Source organism: Sorex fumeus, unplaced genomic scaffold (genome assembly GCF_029834395.1).
Source record: "Sorex fumeus unplaced genomic scaffold, SorFum_2.1 ptg000032l, whole genome shotgun sequence".
NCBI lineage: Eukaryota > Metazoa > Chordata > Mammalia > Eulipotyphla > Soricidae > Sorex > Sorex fumeus.
In genome coordinates this window covers 11,864,160-11,881,079 of record NW_026606089.1, presented here as the reverse complement: position 1 = coordinate 11,881,079, position 16,920 = coordinate 11,864,160, and the positions used below count along the sequence as shown (strand labels likewise).

Here is a 16,920-nt window from a genome sequence, read left to right as displayed (position 1 = left end):
AAACCAAACCTGAATGCCTTTACTTTCTGCACGGAGGAAGTCTCTCCCCCCACTCCCACTACCCTCCAAAGCCACTGGAGCGCCTGGGAACTGCCCAAGCCCCTGGGGCCAGAGGGACTTGTTTAAAAAGAATCAGAAGCCCAAATTAGACTGAGCAAGCTTCATGCAGTTGGCGGGGAAGGGCGTGTTGAAAAGCACAATCTTGTTAAGGTAAACAACATGCTGTAGGTTAGATTTAACCCTGGGGGGAAAAACTTCTTAATTACTAAAGGATGGAACATTTTATTTTATAAATAGAGCTGAGATTTGAAATGTATTTGGGGCAGATCTAACTGATTTCTTCAGACGACTTACCTTGTCTCAAATTCAATTGCCCATCTCTTACATCTTTCTTTGTGGCACCACTGGGTACTCAAGCCGGAAATTGTGATCTTGGTTCTTCTTTTCTCTCATTCCCCCCCCCCCCCCCCCCCCCCCCCCCCGCATTCCAGTCTCAGCTCTGTGGCTCTGCCTCTTTTCCCTTTCTCCGCCTGTCCTCTGTCCTCCCCTCCCTTTGTGAAGGGATTTGTTGACCTTTCTGCCCTCTTCATTCTGCCTCCCCCCTTCATCCCGCTCTCCGTCCTGTTGATCCCTTCCCATCCCTCCCGGGTCCCATTCGTGCCGTGCCCCCTGCCTCAGCTCTGCCAGATGACTTGCAGCTCCCCTATAGAGACGATGGATTTTTTTGTTTTTTGATATGTACTTGTATAAATTCTTTAAAGAAATTTCTGTGTTCTTATATGATTCCGGGCATGGCACGCTTGGTTGTGGTGCTCATGCATTTGGTTGTGTGGAGCCCGATTGCCTCTGTGGCACCGGAAATCATTCCCAGCAGGGCTAGGGATGCACTTAGCTATGTGTGTGTGTGGGGGGAGTGGGGGGTGGGGATGGAATTTGGGGCGCAGCATGTACTCTTCTTCACCACACCCCCAGGAGGCCAGGATGATGCTTGTTTATTGGTCCTATCCCCTTCCCATCTTCACCTGACTCTCACTTGTTCCTGAAGTCTTTTTTGGGCCTGAGTCCTTGCTGTGTTTCCTGCAGGGATCGTGCTTCCAGCACCGCATCCTTGTTATCTAACATCAGGTACCTGGGACGTGCTCTGGAAGTCCTGTTGAAGGAATAAATGAGAGGAAGTCAAGGCCATCCGTCACAGTGAGTCAGTCAGGAGCCATGGCTGGCTCTTCCAAGAATGCCTTTTATCTCAGGGCAGAAAGAGGATTGTTAAAACGCAGTGAAGACTCATTGGGACGGAGGCTGGAGGCTGGCGAGGACTGGTGGGAAGCAAGACAGAAGAAGGAAGTCAGCAGAGAAGGGAAAGAGGTGCTCGAGGAACTGGATTTTGCCGCCCGACGGCCGTGAAAAGGCCCCCGTCCCTTTCAGCAGGCTGCCTTTAGCGTCTGTGACTCAGTGTCCCGACATGTTCAAAAGGGGGGTAGGGCTACAGTCTCTAAGTGCTCTTGCTCATTTGCAACACTGCCGTTCCACAGTTCTCCGAGTCAAAGTTAAAAATCTAAGTAGGTCATTTTGAATCGGTGTGAGAATTTCTTCCCCTCTCCTCACTTTATAGCAGGCTCCACGGGAACCAGTTCTCGTCTCTGAATTCAACAAAGACAGTTCTGTATTTTAAAAAACAAAGAAGGAGTAGGAAACACAGAGCAACTGCATCAAGACAGTGTGTTTGAGGGTTTTCAGCTCCCAGGTCAGGATGCTCTCGCCGCGCGCTCTTTCTCTTCAGATGTGTGTTTCTCAGGCTCCCCCCAGCTGCCTTCTTCTCCTCGCCCTCCCCGCCCCTGGCCCACCGTTGGCCTCCTAGTCTCATGCGGGGCACCCCCATTTCTGTGACTTTTCACCTGTGGCTCCCTTGGGATAGATGCGGCTGCTTTCGATGCTCTGCACATCCATTCTGCACTTGCAGAAGCTCCTGGTGCCAAAGCCTGGCTCGGTCACAGGCGGGAGGAATGGCCGACTAGGAGCCCTTTCCTCGATGTTCAGGCCCTTGGGTGTTTAACTTCTTCAAGTTAATGTCTCTTCTTTAGTGTTCCATTATCTTTCAGCAAGGTAGTCATTTGTAATTTCTATACTATGTACTGGCTTAAAATAGAGACAAGAGGATAATCAGCATCCTGAAGCGTCTGGTTTTCCAAAATAACATTTCTTCAGTGAAATCTGCCTGTAGGAATTAAAAGCTGATGTGAATTTAAAAATCCTTCCCTGGGCCAGAGGGAGAGCTCAACCAGGCCGAGGGCACGGCCTGCGTGGGGGAGGCCCAGGCTTGGGCCCCAGAACCCAGACCTGGGAGTAGCCACGAAACACTGATGGCCGTGACCCCTTCCCCCCCCCCCCCCCATTGTTTTGGCGGGGTCTTGGAGTACGGGTGTGGCTTTGTGGTAGAGCTCTTACTTTGGATCCGTAAATCCCTGAGTTTGAACCTCAGCAAGGTAAAAGCCCTTTGTCTTGGGCAGCAGCTAGGGCAAAGGGCTTAGTGGCCAGGCTTTGTATGCTGGACACCCAGGTTGGTGCCCAAAGCACCTCAGGTGGAATAATCTCTGAGCACCACTGAGTGTGAACCCCAGACCAAAAAAGAGTAACAACAGCAACAACGACAGCAACAACAAAGCCTGTTGTCCTATTGTTAGATTGAGAAGTGGGTATGTTAGGCAGCATTAAGGGAGGGAAGGAATTTTGTTTTTGTTTTTGTTTTGTTGTGGGGCCACCCTGACAGTGCCTAGGGCACCCTGAGCAATACCTGAGTGTGGGGTGCAGAGTCAGGAGGAAGCCCTGAGCACTACTAGGTGTGGCTCCCAGAGGGAGGGAGAGGGGAGGGGGAGGGAGGAAGGGAGGGAGGGAAAGAGGGAGGGAAGGAAGGAAGGGAGGAAGGAAGGGAGGAAGGAAGGAAGTCAACCTTGGTACTGTTGCAGAGACATCACCGAAATCTCAGCGAGGAGGCAGGGCAGAGCAGGTAGGCATCCAGGAGACAGGGCCCTGGGGAAGGATAAAAGCCAAAGAATTTGTTCTGTTTTTTGGGACCACACTTGGTGATGCTCAGGGATTACTCCTGACTCTGCTTTCGGGAATTATTCCTGGTGGTGCTTGGGGAACCATATGGGGTGCTGGGGATCGATCGAACTGGGTTAGCCACATGCAGCCAAGCACCCTCCCCGCGATATTATTGCTCTGACTCCAAACCAAAGACTATTTCAACCACTGGTCTGCTGCGGTTGGTGTCTTTCCCTGACGGCTGCTTTGTCCTCTGCCTGAGGCTGCGAGCGGAGGGAAGGAACAGGCTCTCCTGCGTGGTGCCTCTTGAACAACGCACTGTTCATTCACGTGCATTGGCAATAGAAGGCCTGCTTGGAAGATCCCCGGTAGAATCAGCAAAAGCCAATCGAATATTAGAGGTCTCGCGTATGTTTTCCTTCTGGATCTTCTGTTAAGTCTCTAGACCCTAATTTCCCTCCCCATTCCTTTCCATTCGGTAGTCTACCAGGTTGTCCAAAGTAAGAATGAGATAATAAGATAATATTATTTTATCTGGCAGACTACCAAATGTAACCTGCCCACACGGCAGAGTCTGGCAAACTCCCCGTGGCGTACCCAATATGCCAAATACCAGTGACAATGAAGGGTCTCATTCTCCTAACCCTGAAAGAGCCTTGAATGTGGCACTTTTTAAAATCTCAGGGCTAGGGTGAAGGAGACGTTACTGGTGCCTGCTCGAGGCAATCGACGAACAACAGGATGATCGTGATCGTGATCGTGATTCCTTTTCATTACGCCTCTTCAGCGTGCCGGGACATTGGTGTAGGTTTCTGATGAGGACAGGAGAAGGGCAGATGCTTCTGTAGTTGAGCGGTTTTGCTTTCCCAGTGTCTGAACCCCAAGACCATGCTATTTTTTCTTTGACTCTAGTATCTTTTTTTTTTGATAATCTGTTTTTTTTTAGGAGGGGGGCATGTTGGGCCACACCTGGCTGTGTTCATGGGTTACTCCTGTGGCTCTGCACTCAGTAAACACTCCTGGTAGTGCTCAGAGGACCGTGCGGGGGATTGGACCTGGGTTGGCTGCGTGCCAGGCAAGCACCTACCTGCTGTACTCTCTGTCCGACGCCCTCTCTCCTTTCCCTTCAGTATTGTTGCAGTGGCTGGGCTGTGGGAGTCCTATAGCAGTTGGGTGTCACACAGGTTTTTGCTCACTGAGATTTGTGCTGCTTTGTGTAATATTTTTTTTGTGGGGGTAGGACTTGGGGTCCACACTCAGCGGTGCTCAGGGGCTATTCCTGGTTCTGTGCAGGAGTGAACCCTGGTGGTGCTCAGGGGATCAGCTGCAGGGCTGGGGATTTGAAGCCGAGTTCTGACTGCCCACACAGCCACAGATGAGGCAAGTGCTTCACACTCTGACTCTCGCTGTGTGCTCTGTGTTCCCGTGGTTGGGATTCTTGCACACGTGCTCGCCAGGGGTCTCAGTTGAGCCGAGGCACACAGTTACGCTTGTGGTGTGAGCCAGGGGTCACTCACTGTGGTGCTCACACATGCTCGTCACGGTGGCACTTCCTGGCCATGGCACTCATGCGTCATTTTAGCTGTGCTCCCTGGGGGTCGCAAAACCCCTAGTGATTCTCAGAGACTATGCCCAGCTCTGCTCTACGGTTGGACCCATGCTGGGGTGACCACACAGTGTCCTGGAGCAAACCTCCTCCATGCTGAGCATTTACTTACATAAGGGAGACTGCCAGGCTTTGCCATGCAGGCAGGATACTCTCAGTAGCTTGCGGGGCTCTTCGAGAGGGGTGGAAGAATTGAACCCGGGTCAGCCGCATGCAAGGCCCTACCTGCTGTGCTATCGCTCCAGATATTTAATACAATTATATAATATTTAATTTAATTTCATTATTTACCCTCACAGTAGAGCCTGGCAAGCTACCTGTGATGTATTTGATATGCCAAAAACAATAACAAGTCTCACAATGGAGACATTACTGGTGCCCGCTCGAGCAAATTGATGAACAATGGAAGGACAGTGCTACAGTGCTACTTAAGCTGCTAAACTGTCTGGCCTCGGACCCTCTTTTTGTCACATTATACACACTTGGCTGTGATGCAGCCAGAAATCATGGGGCGAGCTGCGGATCCTTGTTCCTGTCTTTTAAAAGGACTGTGTAGAGGCCGATGAGTGGGGTTTGATCCCCAGCAATCTATATAGTCTTCCTGAGCACCGCCAGGATTGATCCCTGAGGGCAGAGCCAGGAGTAAGACCTGAGCACTGCTGGGTGTGACCCCAAAACAAAACAAAACCAAAAATATTCTACAGGATAAGCACACTAAAGTATATTGGGTTATTATTTGTCCCCTGTATTTAGATATGAGTTGGAAATTGCTTAGTGTGACTTTAGGTGGGTCGTCTCCTGGACCTCAGTCATGCACATGTGGTCAGAGACCCGTATGGACAGACTGGGCTTTATGGTTCTCTTTCCTCCATGATTGATGACTTTGGTTATAATTTCCTTTCATACTGCTTTCCTTTTTTCTTTTCTTCTTTTTTTTTTTTTTGACCATACCTGTATTGCTAAGGAGGTACTCTTTCTGGTGCTTGCCACCGTGTAATACCAGGGATTGGGACCAGGGCTCTTGCATGAAAAAGCATGTACTCCAGGGGGCAGAGCAATAGTACAGAAGGTAAGGCACTTGCCTTGCATACGGCCGACCCAGATTTCATCCCTGGCATCCCATATGGTCACCCCATGAGCAGCACCAGGAGTCATTTCTGAGTACAGAGCCAGGAGTAACCCCTGAGCATCGCTGGGTATAGCCCAAAAATTTAAAAACAAACAAACAAACAAAAATCCCCAAAAATCCCAGAGCAAAAATGGAAAGCATGCCATCCAGTCCATTGAGCCATTTCCCTGCCTCTCAATTCTTTTGGGGGGAATAGCAGTGCTCAGGTGCTATTCCTGGCTCTGTGCTCAGGAGACAAGTGCTGCCAGGGATTGAACAATGTTGGCTGCCTGGAAGGCAAGTGTCTTAACCCCTGGGCTATCTCTTTGACTCCTCACGTCTCTTCTGTAAAAAGAAAAAAAAAGGTAGAGACTGAAATGATAATTTAGCAGGTAGGGTGCTTGCATATGGCCCGCCCGAGTTCTATCACATGGTACCTCATGTGGTTTCAAGAGCCCACCAGGAGTGATCCCTGAGCTCAGAGCCAGGAGTAAGCCCTGAGCACCATCAGCTATGGCTCTAGAACAGAAAACAAACCAAAAAATTAAGGAAGAGGTTGAGGATGTAGCTCAGTGGTAGAACCTCCCTTGCATGTGTGAGTCCCTGAGTTTGATCCCTGATGCTACAAAAAAAATTTTTTTTGAAGTAGAATTGATATATAACAGTTATAAGTGTACAACAATTTTATATCTGTGTGTTAAGAAATGGTCACAGTAAGTCTAGTTAGCATCTATCTTATATAACAATAATTTTTTTTTCTTGTGGTGAGAATTTTTTGGTTTTGTTTTGGGGGTGGTGCTCAGGGATTACCCCATGCACTACGGGGTGGTGGTGGGGAAACCATGTGGTGCTGGGGTTCAAACCTGGGTTTTTTGCACACAAAGCATGCACACTAATTCTTTGAGCTATCTTCCCAAATTTTCCTCCCCCCCACTATTTTTTCCTTTTTCTGCAGTACTTTTGATTGAACTCATGCATGCAAGACATAATGCTTCACTGCTGAACCACATCCCTGTACCTAAATAATGTCTTAACTAGCCTTTTTCCAAAGGGCCAAGTTGTGATTGGGGAAAAAAAAAAATTAACAACCAGATTTCAAGGAAATTGTCTCCCTAGAAGAAGGCCATCTTCCTGGGTTTACACCAGAGGCTAGACTCTCCCAAATGAAGCTGCTTATTTGCCAGCGTTCCTAAAATAGCAGGTTTGGGGATATGAAGATCTGTAAGGAACTGTCCAAGGGAGGTATTGTGTATGCTTTGCAGTGATTAAGCCATTAAGCCCTAATTGGTATTTTCCCACTCATGGTTTTGTGTAGGAAGCTTTAAAATTAGTTAGGAAGTCTGTGCTCACCGGCCATGTTAGTGTCATCCCCCTGTCTTGGAATCTGAGTGAGAGAATTCAGAGAAAAGGGTTTTAACGTGAACAAGTTCCGTCTTCTGCTCACAGTGCCCTTCCCTGTTGGTTTGTTGTCTTGCAGATGAAGTGGAAAGGGAAGGACCTGTTTGACTTGGTGTGCCGGACGCTGGGGCTGCGGGAAACCTGGTTCTTTGGCCTGCAGTACACAATCAAGGACACCGTGGCCTGGCTCAAGATGGACAAGAAGGTTGGGCGCGGCCTCCGTGGGCCTGGGGTGGGGGTGGGTGCTGGCGGGCCCTTTGGGGTTGGCCCTGAACCTGTGCCGAGATTATTTGTGCCTCCCGGAATGTCACGCAGCAGAGAACGGGGCAAGTGCTGACTTAAGTCATGCAGAAAGCAGGCCCTGGCGATGCTCCCCAGCCTCTTCCTCACAGGCTCTCCCGGACAAGCAGCAGCAGCATCCAGGCAAGGCCCAGCCACTCCGGCTCCTTCCCCGGGCTGCTCGCCCTGTCGCCATGTGCTGCTGATCACGGGGCCACTGGTCAGGTTTTGCATTATTTCTATGAGATGATCATTTCTATTATTATTTTTGTCTTTTTTCTGGAGGGGGGCAAACCAGGCAGGCCTCAGAGGTTTACTCCTGGCCCTGTGCTCAGAGGTCATTCCTGGCATTACTTGGGGAACCGTATGTGGTGCTGAGGATCAAATTGGGTCAAATGCATGGATGACAAGTGTCTCAATTCCTACGTACTATCTCTCTGACTTCCAAAATAACACATTTTTTTTGGTGGGGGGGAGTGTTTCTTGAGTCACATCCAGTAGTGCTCAGGGCTTCTTCCTCTCTCTGTGTAAGGGATCACTCTTGATGGGCTTGGGGGACCCTAAGGTCCTACCAGGGTCCCTGGCAGATGGGCTCCCAGGGATCAAATCTGGATTGACTGTGTACAAGGCAGCACCCTCTACACCTTACTGTTGCCCTGGCCCCCCTCCAGAGAAATTTTTAAAAAATTATTTTATTTATATTTTGGGAGGTACACCCAGGGATACTTGGGCTGTTCCTAGCCCAGTGCTCAGAGGACCATGCAGTGCAGAGGTGCAACCATTGAACTGTCTCTACCCTCAAGGTTTTTTGGTTCTTTAGCATTACCACTAATTAAACCCAGGTCTCATGTGTGCTATGGCTGCTATTCATTATTGAGCCACATCCCTGACCCTCAGTAAATCTTATTTATTTTTTTGGTCTTTTTGGGTCACACCCAGTGAGGCTCAGGGGTTAATTCCTCACTTGGCACTCAGGAATTACTCCTGGTGGTGTTCAGGAGATCATAGGAGGTGCCAGGATCAAACCCGGATCGGCCAAACACCCTACTCACTGTACTGTCGCTCCGGCCCCAACAGCAGAGTAAATTTTAAATCCTACCTGACTGTTGGCCAAATGGCTGTTAGATGGGGGCACCAGGAGCCCTGGAACCTGCTGCTCAGAGGAAGTAAATTATGACACATGTTAATGGAGCCTTGTAGCTGTCACATGGCATGTTTATGTCCTGAAATGAAATTCATTCTGGAGAGCAGATGGTTTGAGCTTTTCAGGGGGTGGATGAAATTGTTAAATTAAAGGGAGTGTGGTTTACCAACTGTGCTGAAGTATTTTTTTGGGGGGGACTCTCTAGAGGTTTCTTGAAACAAAGGGTTACCACGATGGACACGTTAACTTTTCTGTTGCTTTGTTAATGTATAGAAGATTGCACAAAAATCTAGTCATTATCTCTAAGCTCCATGGATATATGTGTTGGAGCCGAGCTGCAAGAAAAAAAAAGAATAAAGGGAAGATTCTATTACATGAGAAAAAAAATAAAGAAACCTTCAGCCTGTACTATAAAAGCATAAAGGGGCCCAAGATCAAACCAGAAATTTTCTCTGTCACCTCGAGAGCATTTTTGCCTTAATAACCTTAGTTCCAGTTAGCCCTTGGAGATATTGATTAATTTGGTTCAGAAGCACTATGTAGAGTGAATATTGCTTGTTGCAGATGGCTTCGCGAATGCTTAAAACTATAGACTCACAACCTTTGGGGAAAGTGATGAATTTAGAGGGAGAAAATACTTAGATATTCTCTGCAAGATTCCTTGATGGAGCCATGGGAGTAAGAGTTGCCGACGTAGCTTGTGTTTTGTTCTGCAATCCCGCAGGTGCTGGATCATGATGTTTCAAAAGAAGAGCCCGTCACCTTTCACTTCCTGGCTAAATTTTATCCTGAGAATGCTGAGGAGGAGCTGGTTCAAGAGATCACACAACACTTATTCTTCTTGCAGGTACAGAAGTCCATGCTGTTCCCCTCCCATACTCCTGTGTGCTCTCTCTCTGTTCTCTCTCTCTCTCTCTCTCTCTCTCTCTCTTTCTCTCTCTCTCTCATTCTCTTCATTCTCTCTCTTCTCTCATTCTCTCACTCTCTCATTCTCTCTCTTTCATTCTCTCTTTCATTCTCTCTCGCTCTCTCATTCTCTCTCTCTCTCTCTCTCTCTCTCTCTCTTACACACACACACACACACACACACACACTCGGAGAGAGCCGCAGGCATGACTGCAGGGGCAGCTCAGAAACCCCCTTCCAAGTTGACTGCAAATGTTTTCACATTTTGAAAATGTTCCACCGCTGGAAAGTCAGTCCCTTGGGTTCTGAAATGAAAAAGCCTTCCGAATGAACAATACTCGAGTGATGAGAATTGGTGTCGGGTTAAATTGCAAACGTGGGATGGTAAAAGAATCGAGACGAGTAGCTATCTAACCTAGAACCTCTCGAAGATGGATTCTGTTTTCATCTCACTAACTAAAAAGTACTCAGTAATCTCAAAAAAAAAATAGTCTGATGTGAGGCCAGAGCTATGGTACAGTGGGCAAGGCGCTAGCCTAGCATGCAGGCACAGCCCACCCAAGTTCAATCCCTGGCACCCCATATGGTGCCCTGAGCACTACCGAGAACAATGCCTGAGTGCAGAGCCGCGTCTCAGCCCAAACAAAAAAGCAAACAAAAAAAGAGTAGTTCTTTCAGAAATTCAAAATCTCTTCTCATTAAGTCAAGACTTCAGAAATCCACTGAGACTTGGTTTCCCCACTTGTGTGGTATAACATGAAGCATTGTGTTTTGTGTCATTCTTCCTCTCTAGTAGTTTCCATTCCTCCTCGTTCCTTCAGTTGAGCGGACGCCCCTTAAAGGTGTGACTCATTGAGGGCACAGCAGGCATTCTATAAATTATTGCTCACCCAAACCGAAGAAATTAGGAGCTCCATAATTACGTTTGTAAAGACAGCTAGTTGACCATTTGGAAGCACGGGGAGAGGAGCTTTGTGCGAGCATGAAAACGCTGCTAGTTTTGCATGTGTCATTTTGTGGTTCCCTGTTTTTCTGGATAGCTGTAGTGATTGGTACCGGAACTGCTTGTGTGCCCAAAGGTGCCCACTATTGTTGATGGAGAAGATCGCAACAGGAGTGTTAATTACATGATTTCCCAGAAGACGTATGGTCTGTCATGTAGCCCTTCTGTAATTACTTTGAACCCTAGATTATTTCACTCAGTAAATACTAAGTTTAATGCAATAACCCCCCAAATACATTCTTTTCCAAAAAATGTTTGCAAAAGAAGTCTCATATAGTGGGGCAGGGAGCCGCGAATGGTGGTGGGGGGGGGGGGGTGCACAGTGAGAGTACACAGGGTAGGGCTTTTGCTTTGCATACATTTGACCTTGGTTCAGTCCCCAACACCTCATATGGTCTCCTGAGATCCCTGAGAACAGAACCAGGAATAAATCCTGAGCACAGCTGGGTGTGGCCACCTTCCTCACCAAAAAAGAAAAACGAGGAGTTTGTAGTTTTTCAAGATTCCTGACTGAAATTAGAGGATTCTAATTCTGCAGATCACCTACTCCTTGATGGAAAGGGCTAACAAATGATAAAACAAAACAAAAGAAAGGAAAGAAAAGAAAGAAACCTCACTTGTGGCCAGAGAGATTAACACCCTAGCATGCAGCAGAACCTGGTTCAATCCCTGATACCTCATATGGTCCCCCATGTACTTCTGGGAGCAATCCCTAACCAGTAGTTGAGATTAGCCCTCGGCCTTTCTTGCCCCCCCAGAAGTCTTCTTCTTTTTTTTTTTTCCTTTTGGGTCAAACCCAGTGATGCTCAGGAGTTACTCCTGGCTCTGCACTCAGGAATCACTCCTGGCGGTGCTTGGGGGACCACATGGGATGCTGGGAATCAACCCGCGTCAGCCACGTGCAAGGCAAACGTCCTGCCCGCTGTGCTATCACTCCAGCCCCCCAAGAAGTCTTACCTATCTATCCGTCTATCTATATAAATATACTCTTCCTTCCCTAGCATTTTTCATGTCCAAAGGGAAGCCCTTTATGTGTTGGCTTTTTTTAACCGCTGAAAAGAAGCGCAGGAGTTAGAAAGTTGTGCGTCTTGGAATGAGACCTCATAATGAACTGCTCGGCCGCAGGGTGCCCTAATGGTGTAGAGACGGCTTTCTTGTAAGTGCTTGGCAGCAGTGCCTATCCCTCATGCAACTTTGGCTTGATTTTCCTTCATTCTGAAATGCTGGAGTGTTTTTGTGGCTGAGCAAGACAAAATTTACTACTTTTCTGAATCTGGCGACTGTTGACATCTGTGCAAAGACTTGGCTTTCCTGTTGGCGTTTTTTTCCTGTGTGCCCCCACATCGCCCGGCTCCCTTGACTTTGTATCTGGAACATCACACACTGCACCATTTTAAGAAATTAAATGCAGTGAATTATGTTAATGCAGCTGTATGGCGTAAGAATTATATTTCCTGGACCTCACATGCGCTTAAAAGTTAAATCAATCAAACTTTATTGCTTCCTTTTTTTCCCCTTTGAGCAATCATATAGAAAGTGATTCCCCCCCCCCCGCCCCCCAGTCTTAATTCTGCGGTCTTGCTGACTTTGGTCTTGTAGTAAGACTTAAAAGTAGATTCCATTTCCTCTCATGCAGCATGTGCTCAGCAGGGGCTGCATCTGCAATCACCACTCGCCCTGCTCCTGACACTTCTTGAGTTCACAGCTCTCCTCTGTCAAACCCGGATGTCAGGCTTTCTTTTAACCACGACGATTGTTTTTCCTCTTCAGCATTTGATCATGGGCAGAAGGGCTAAGGGATTGTATGCATGGCTGTCTTGCCAGTAACTCCTCAGCCACCGGACTCTCAACTTGTCTGCGGGGGGAAAAAAAAAAGAAGTAGAGAAAGAAGAGAATCCCCTTTGTCAGAAAATCATTAACAGACTAGGTTGGCAGCATCCCAAAACCATCTGCCATGACCAGACCCCACGCTCCCGTCCACACACACCACAGACTCAGGCCGCCCGTGTTTCCTCTTTCAGGTGAAGAAGCAGATTTTAGACGAAAAGATCTACTGCCCTCCCGAGGCTTCTGTGCTCCTGGCTTCTTACGCGGTCCAGGCCAAGGTAGGTTCGAAGAGGAAAAGCATGTTCTTCTGCGCATTAATGTCCACACGGGATCACTTCAGTCCTCTCTTCGTTTGGATTTTCTAGACCTCAGAAAAGTCTGGAAAGTGAATGGTGGTGGAACTCGTGGACTTGAGGAGCCACTGTCACTACTTCAGCATCTTCTTTTTTTGTTTGTTTTTAATTAAAGTTTTTTTGAGGGGCTGGAGCAATAGCACAGCGGGTAGGGCGTTTGCCTTGCACACGGCCGACCCGGGTTCCATTCCCAGCATCCCATATGGTCTCCTGAGCACCGCCAGGGGTAATTCCTGAGCGCAGAGCCAGGAGTAACCCCTGCACATTGTCGGGTGTGACCCAGAAAGCAAAAACAACAACAAAAAAAATTTTTTTGAGAGGCTCACACCTGATGGTGCTTAGGGATTACTCCTGGCTCAGTGCTCAGGCATTACTGCTGGCAGGGCTTGGGGGGGTCTTATGGGATGGCGGGGGTCAAACCCTAGGTCGGCCCTGTACGAGGCAAGTGCCCTACCCTCTGTACCTTTTCTCCAGCCCCTCCAGCTTCTTTTTAATATTGTGTGTGAAAGAGAGTGTGTGTGTATGATTGTGTGCAAGTGATAAGTACATAGCTTGACCAGTTTATTTGCTGTATAATTTTATTATGCACATGTGGTTAATTACATTTACTAGACTAATTTGTCTTATTAACCAGGAAAAGTGAATCATGGTCTCCACATATGGCTTTAGGTCAGAAAGGCCCACATCCGTATTCCAAACTCATCTTAGGACCACACGCTAGAGAATGCCTGACTGATGGCTAGGCACTGCAGGCTCCGACGCCCACCCAGTCTCTTTGTGCTGTCAGGGTTAACTACAAGCCATTCATCGAAATCACTGTGGGCTGTGGGCCGGGAGTGCTCCAGAGGGAGGAAGGGTGGATGCTGGTGGTCTGCTTTTGTCCTCTTGGTTGATGTAAGATCAATTTCAGGGGGAGCCTGGGGGCTTCTTAGCTTTCAGACTGACCCCTTTAATCACATACCCTCTTTTACTTAGTTCCTGTATCCTGCCTTCCACCAGAGCACAGCATAAGATGATACCCCCCACCCCCACAATTGGGGAACATTGATGCCTTTTGTGATTTTTTTTTTTTGCCACACCCAGCAGTGCGCAGAGGTTACTCCTCACTCTGCACTCAGGAATCAATAAAGTCATTTCCCTGTACTGTTACAAAGTCTAATGACAATCTTAACATTCTGACCCCAGGGCCAGAGAGATATAGTACAGTGGGTAGGGCATTTGCCTTGCATGTGGCTGACCTGGGTTCGATCCCTGGCATCTCATATGGTTCTCCAAGCACCGCCAGAAGTCATTCCTGAGCGCAGAAGTAGGAGTGACCCATGAGCACTGGTGGGCGTGATCCCATACCATCCCCTTCTCAAAAACAAAAGCAAAACAACAAAAAACGTTGTAAGCCCACTTTTTCTGGGTTGCTGAGTATAATTTCAGATCACACCCAGAAACTCGCATCTCTGTCTTTTTGGTGGGACGGATGGGAGGAGAGAGTGTACATTCAGGTCAGACTATCAGAGCCCTGTAGTCACCTTAATCCTTTGACGACTTACCTGACATTACTGGGAACTCTGTATGTATCTGCTCAGAGGAGGGGTTGTTGACTGCCACAGACACAGACATGGAAGGGAATCTGCTGATTTGTCCAAGTTCATTTGAGCAATCTTGGGTAAAGCTCAGGGCAGAGAGCCAGAGAGATAGCCCAGTGGGCTAAGAGCATTCACTGTGTGGGGGACACCTGGTTTGCTTCCCAGCAACACATAGTTCTCTGAGCTCAAAGGGGACCAACTCCCTGAACACCAAACAAAAAAACACCAAGCAAATAAAAAGTGATAGACAGAAATACGGGGTTTTTTGGCTTTGGGGTCACACCTGGAGATGCACAGGGGTCACTCCTGGCTCATGCACTCAGGAATGACTCCTGGTGGAGCTCGGGGGACCATATGGGATGCTGGGAATCGAACCTGGGTCGGCTGCGTGCAAGGCAAACACCCTACCCATTGTGCTATCGCTCCAGCTCCTGACATACAGGGTTTTTGGGGGTTTGTTTTTGTTTTTGATCTATACTTAGCAATGCTCAGGGCTTACTCTTAGCTTTGTGCTCAGGGGTCACTCCTGGTGGTGCTCAGGGGACCACATGTGGTGCTGAGGATTAAACCCATCCCAGTCATGTGCAAGGCAAGTACCGTACTGACAAGACTATCACTCTGGCCCCTGGAAAGTATAATGTCGCCCCTCTTGGGCAGTGGGTAGTCCTTGCTCTCTCTGCCTGTGTGCAGGAATCGCTTACTACAGAGCTGGGGGACCAGGCGATGCTGGAGATTGAACCAGGTCCTCCTGGATGCAGAGCACGCACTCAGGCTGTCTCGCTGTCTCGCTGGCCCTTAACACTGCCTTTTGTGCCTCCCTTCCTTATTCCACTGCCCTGAAAAATGTACTTGAGAAAACAGAAAATGGGCCCTGATTCAACTAAAACATATGCTTCCTTTTATGCTTTGATTAAGAATATTAATAACAGGAAAAAATGTGTCCTTTCAATCAGTATCACTCTGACAGTGATGAAGCCGTCATTGTCACTTTGATTAAATCTGAGCACTTCCTGGCTCCTAGCAAGAATCCCTTGGAGCAGCTTTCTCCCCTGCGGAGTGGAGGCCTAACCTTCCAAGGACACCACTTTTCTTCGAAGGGCTTGTCTTCAAAGTCTGCATTTCCGTTGCATGGATTTTGGGTCACAAATTCAGAGGCCACCTGTGGAAAAAAACAACAACTTTTCAGGCAACCAGCAGCTGTCTGCTTCAACAGATTTCACTGTAGGAAAGCCCTACTAATTTGGATCCTACTAATTTAGCGATAAAAGTGAGTCACAGACAGCATATGTGGTTCATATGGAAGAGGATGTTCTAACTTCTTTTTCTTGTGCTTAATTTCAGGATTTTATAAAGGTAATGTATGGTCCCTAGACTATATATCAGGGCCAGAGAGATAGTCCAGCAGGTAGGGCACTTGCCTTGCACATGACTGACCCAGGTTCAATCCCCAGGACCACATACTCTCCCCTGAGGCCCGCCAGGAATGATCGCTGAACACAAAGCTAGTAATAAGTCCTGAGCACTGCCAGGCGTGGTCCCAAAAGAAAATAAAACAAAAATTAACAAAATATTTTTTTACCGTAAGAGTCTCACAGTGGAGACATTACTGGTGCCCGCTTGAGCAAATCGATGAACAACAGGAGGACAGTGCTATTGTAAGAATAAGATCTTACATACCTGGGATAGAGAGATAGCACAGCGGGTAGGGCGTTTGCCTTGCTTGTGGCCGACCCGGGTTTGATTCCCAGCATCCCATATGGTCCCCTGAGCACCGCCAGGAGAATTCCTGAGTGCATGAGCCGGGAGTAACCCCTGTGCATCGCCGGGTGTGACCCAAGAAGCAAAAAAAAGAAAAAAATCTTATATACCTGTATTACAAAATGTTACAATATGAATACTTCTTGTAATACAGAATAATATTTCCATAAACCATAGCTTGAGAATATTATGCCTATTTTGTTGATGAGGAATTTATTTATTGATTTTGCTCTTTGTATCACAATTCACAGTGCACAGCAGTCCCTTCTGGCTTTGCTTAGGGGATCACAGGTGTTGAGACTTGACCCAAAGCATGCACTACAGACCATTGAACTCTCCTGGTCTTATCTCCCTCCCCCATTTTTTGTTTTATCTTAGGGCCTTACCAAGTGGTGCTCAAGAGCTGTTCCCAGCCTAGTGCTCAGGGGCCGTTCCTGGTTGTGCTTGGGGGACAATACGTCTTGCCAGAGATTAAACCTGCGCCTCCTGCCTTCAAAGCGCGCATCAACTCATTAAGCTCTCTCTAGCCCAGTCCTCTCCAGTGGAATCTGTGATTTAGTTTCTTCTTTTGTGAGGCGACCACTCTCCAGTGGTGCTCGGGGCCACCAGCACTATACCCAATGGTGCCCCTCGTGCCAGGGTTGAACCTAAGGTCCCACACGTGCAAGGCATGTGCTCTACCTCTGGAGTCGCTGTCGGGGCCCCTGTATTGCACTTTTCAATGAACAAGATTTGAGTAGAATGGAAGCAGAGTTGGGAGTATGGGTCGGGATGAAAGCCTGATGTCCAGTTGGCCTTACTCAGCACTTCCCTTTTCTGTTCCTCGTTTTCTAATGTATTGGGGAGGTCTCTGGGGAGCGCTCCCTGCCTGCCACTAAATCCCAGATTTATTTCTGGTCACATTAGTCCAGACTTCTCA

The 16,920-nt window shown here is 48.0% G+C and overlaps 1 protein-coding gene across 2 annotated transcripts in view; it reads left to right on the top strand.

Moving 5' to 3' along the window:
- The window catches only part of NF2 (NF2, moesin-ezrin-radixin like (MERLIN) tumor suppressor), a 96,148-nt gene that overhangs the window by 31,632 nt on the left and 47,596 nt on the right, over window positions 1–16,920 (top strand). For both annotated transcript variants that reach the window (XM_056116575.1, XM_056116576.1), the window contains exons 2-4: window positions 7,231–7,356; window positions 9,299–9,421; window positions 12,505–12,588. In XM_056116575.1, the coding sequence (XP_055972550.1) occupies window positions 7,231–7,356; window positions 9,299–9,421; window positions 12,505–12,588 (333 nt within the window). The remainder of the gene's footprint in view (window positions 1–7,230; window positions 7,357–9,298; window positions 9,422–12,504; window positions 12,589–16,920) is intronic.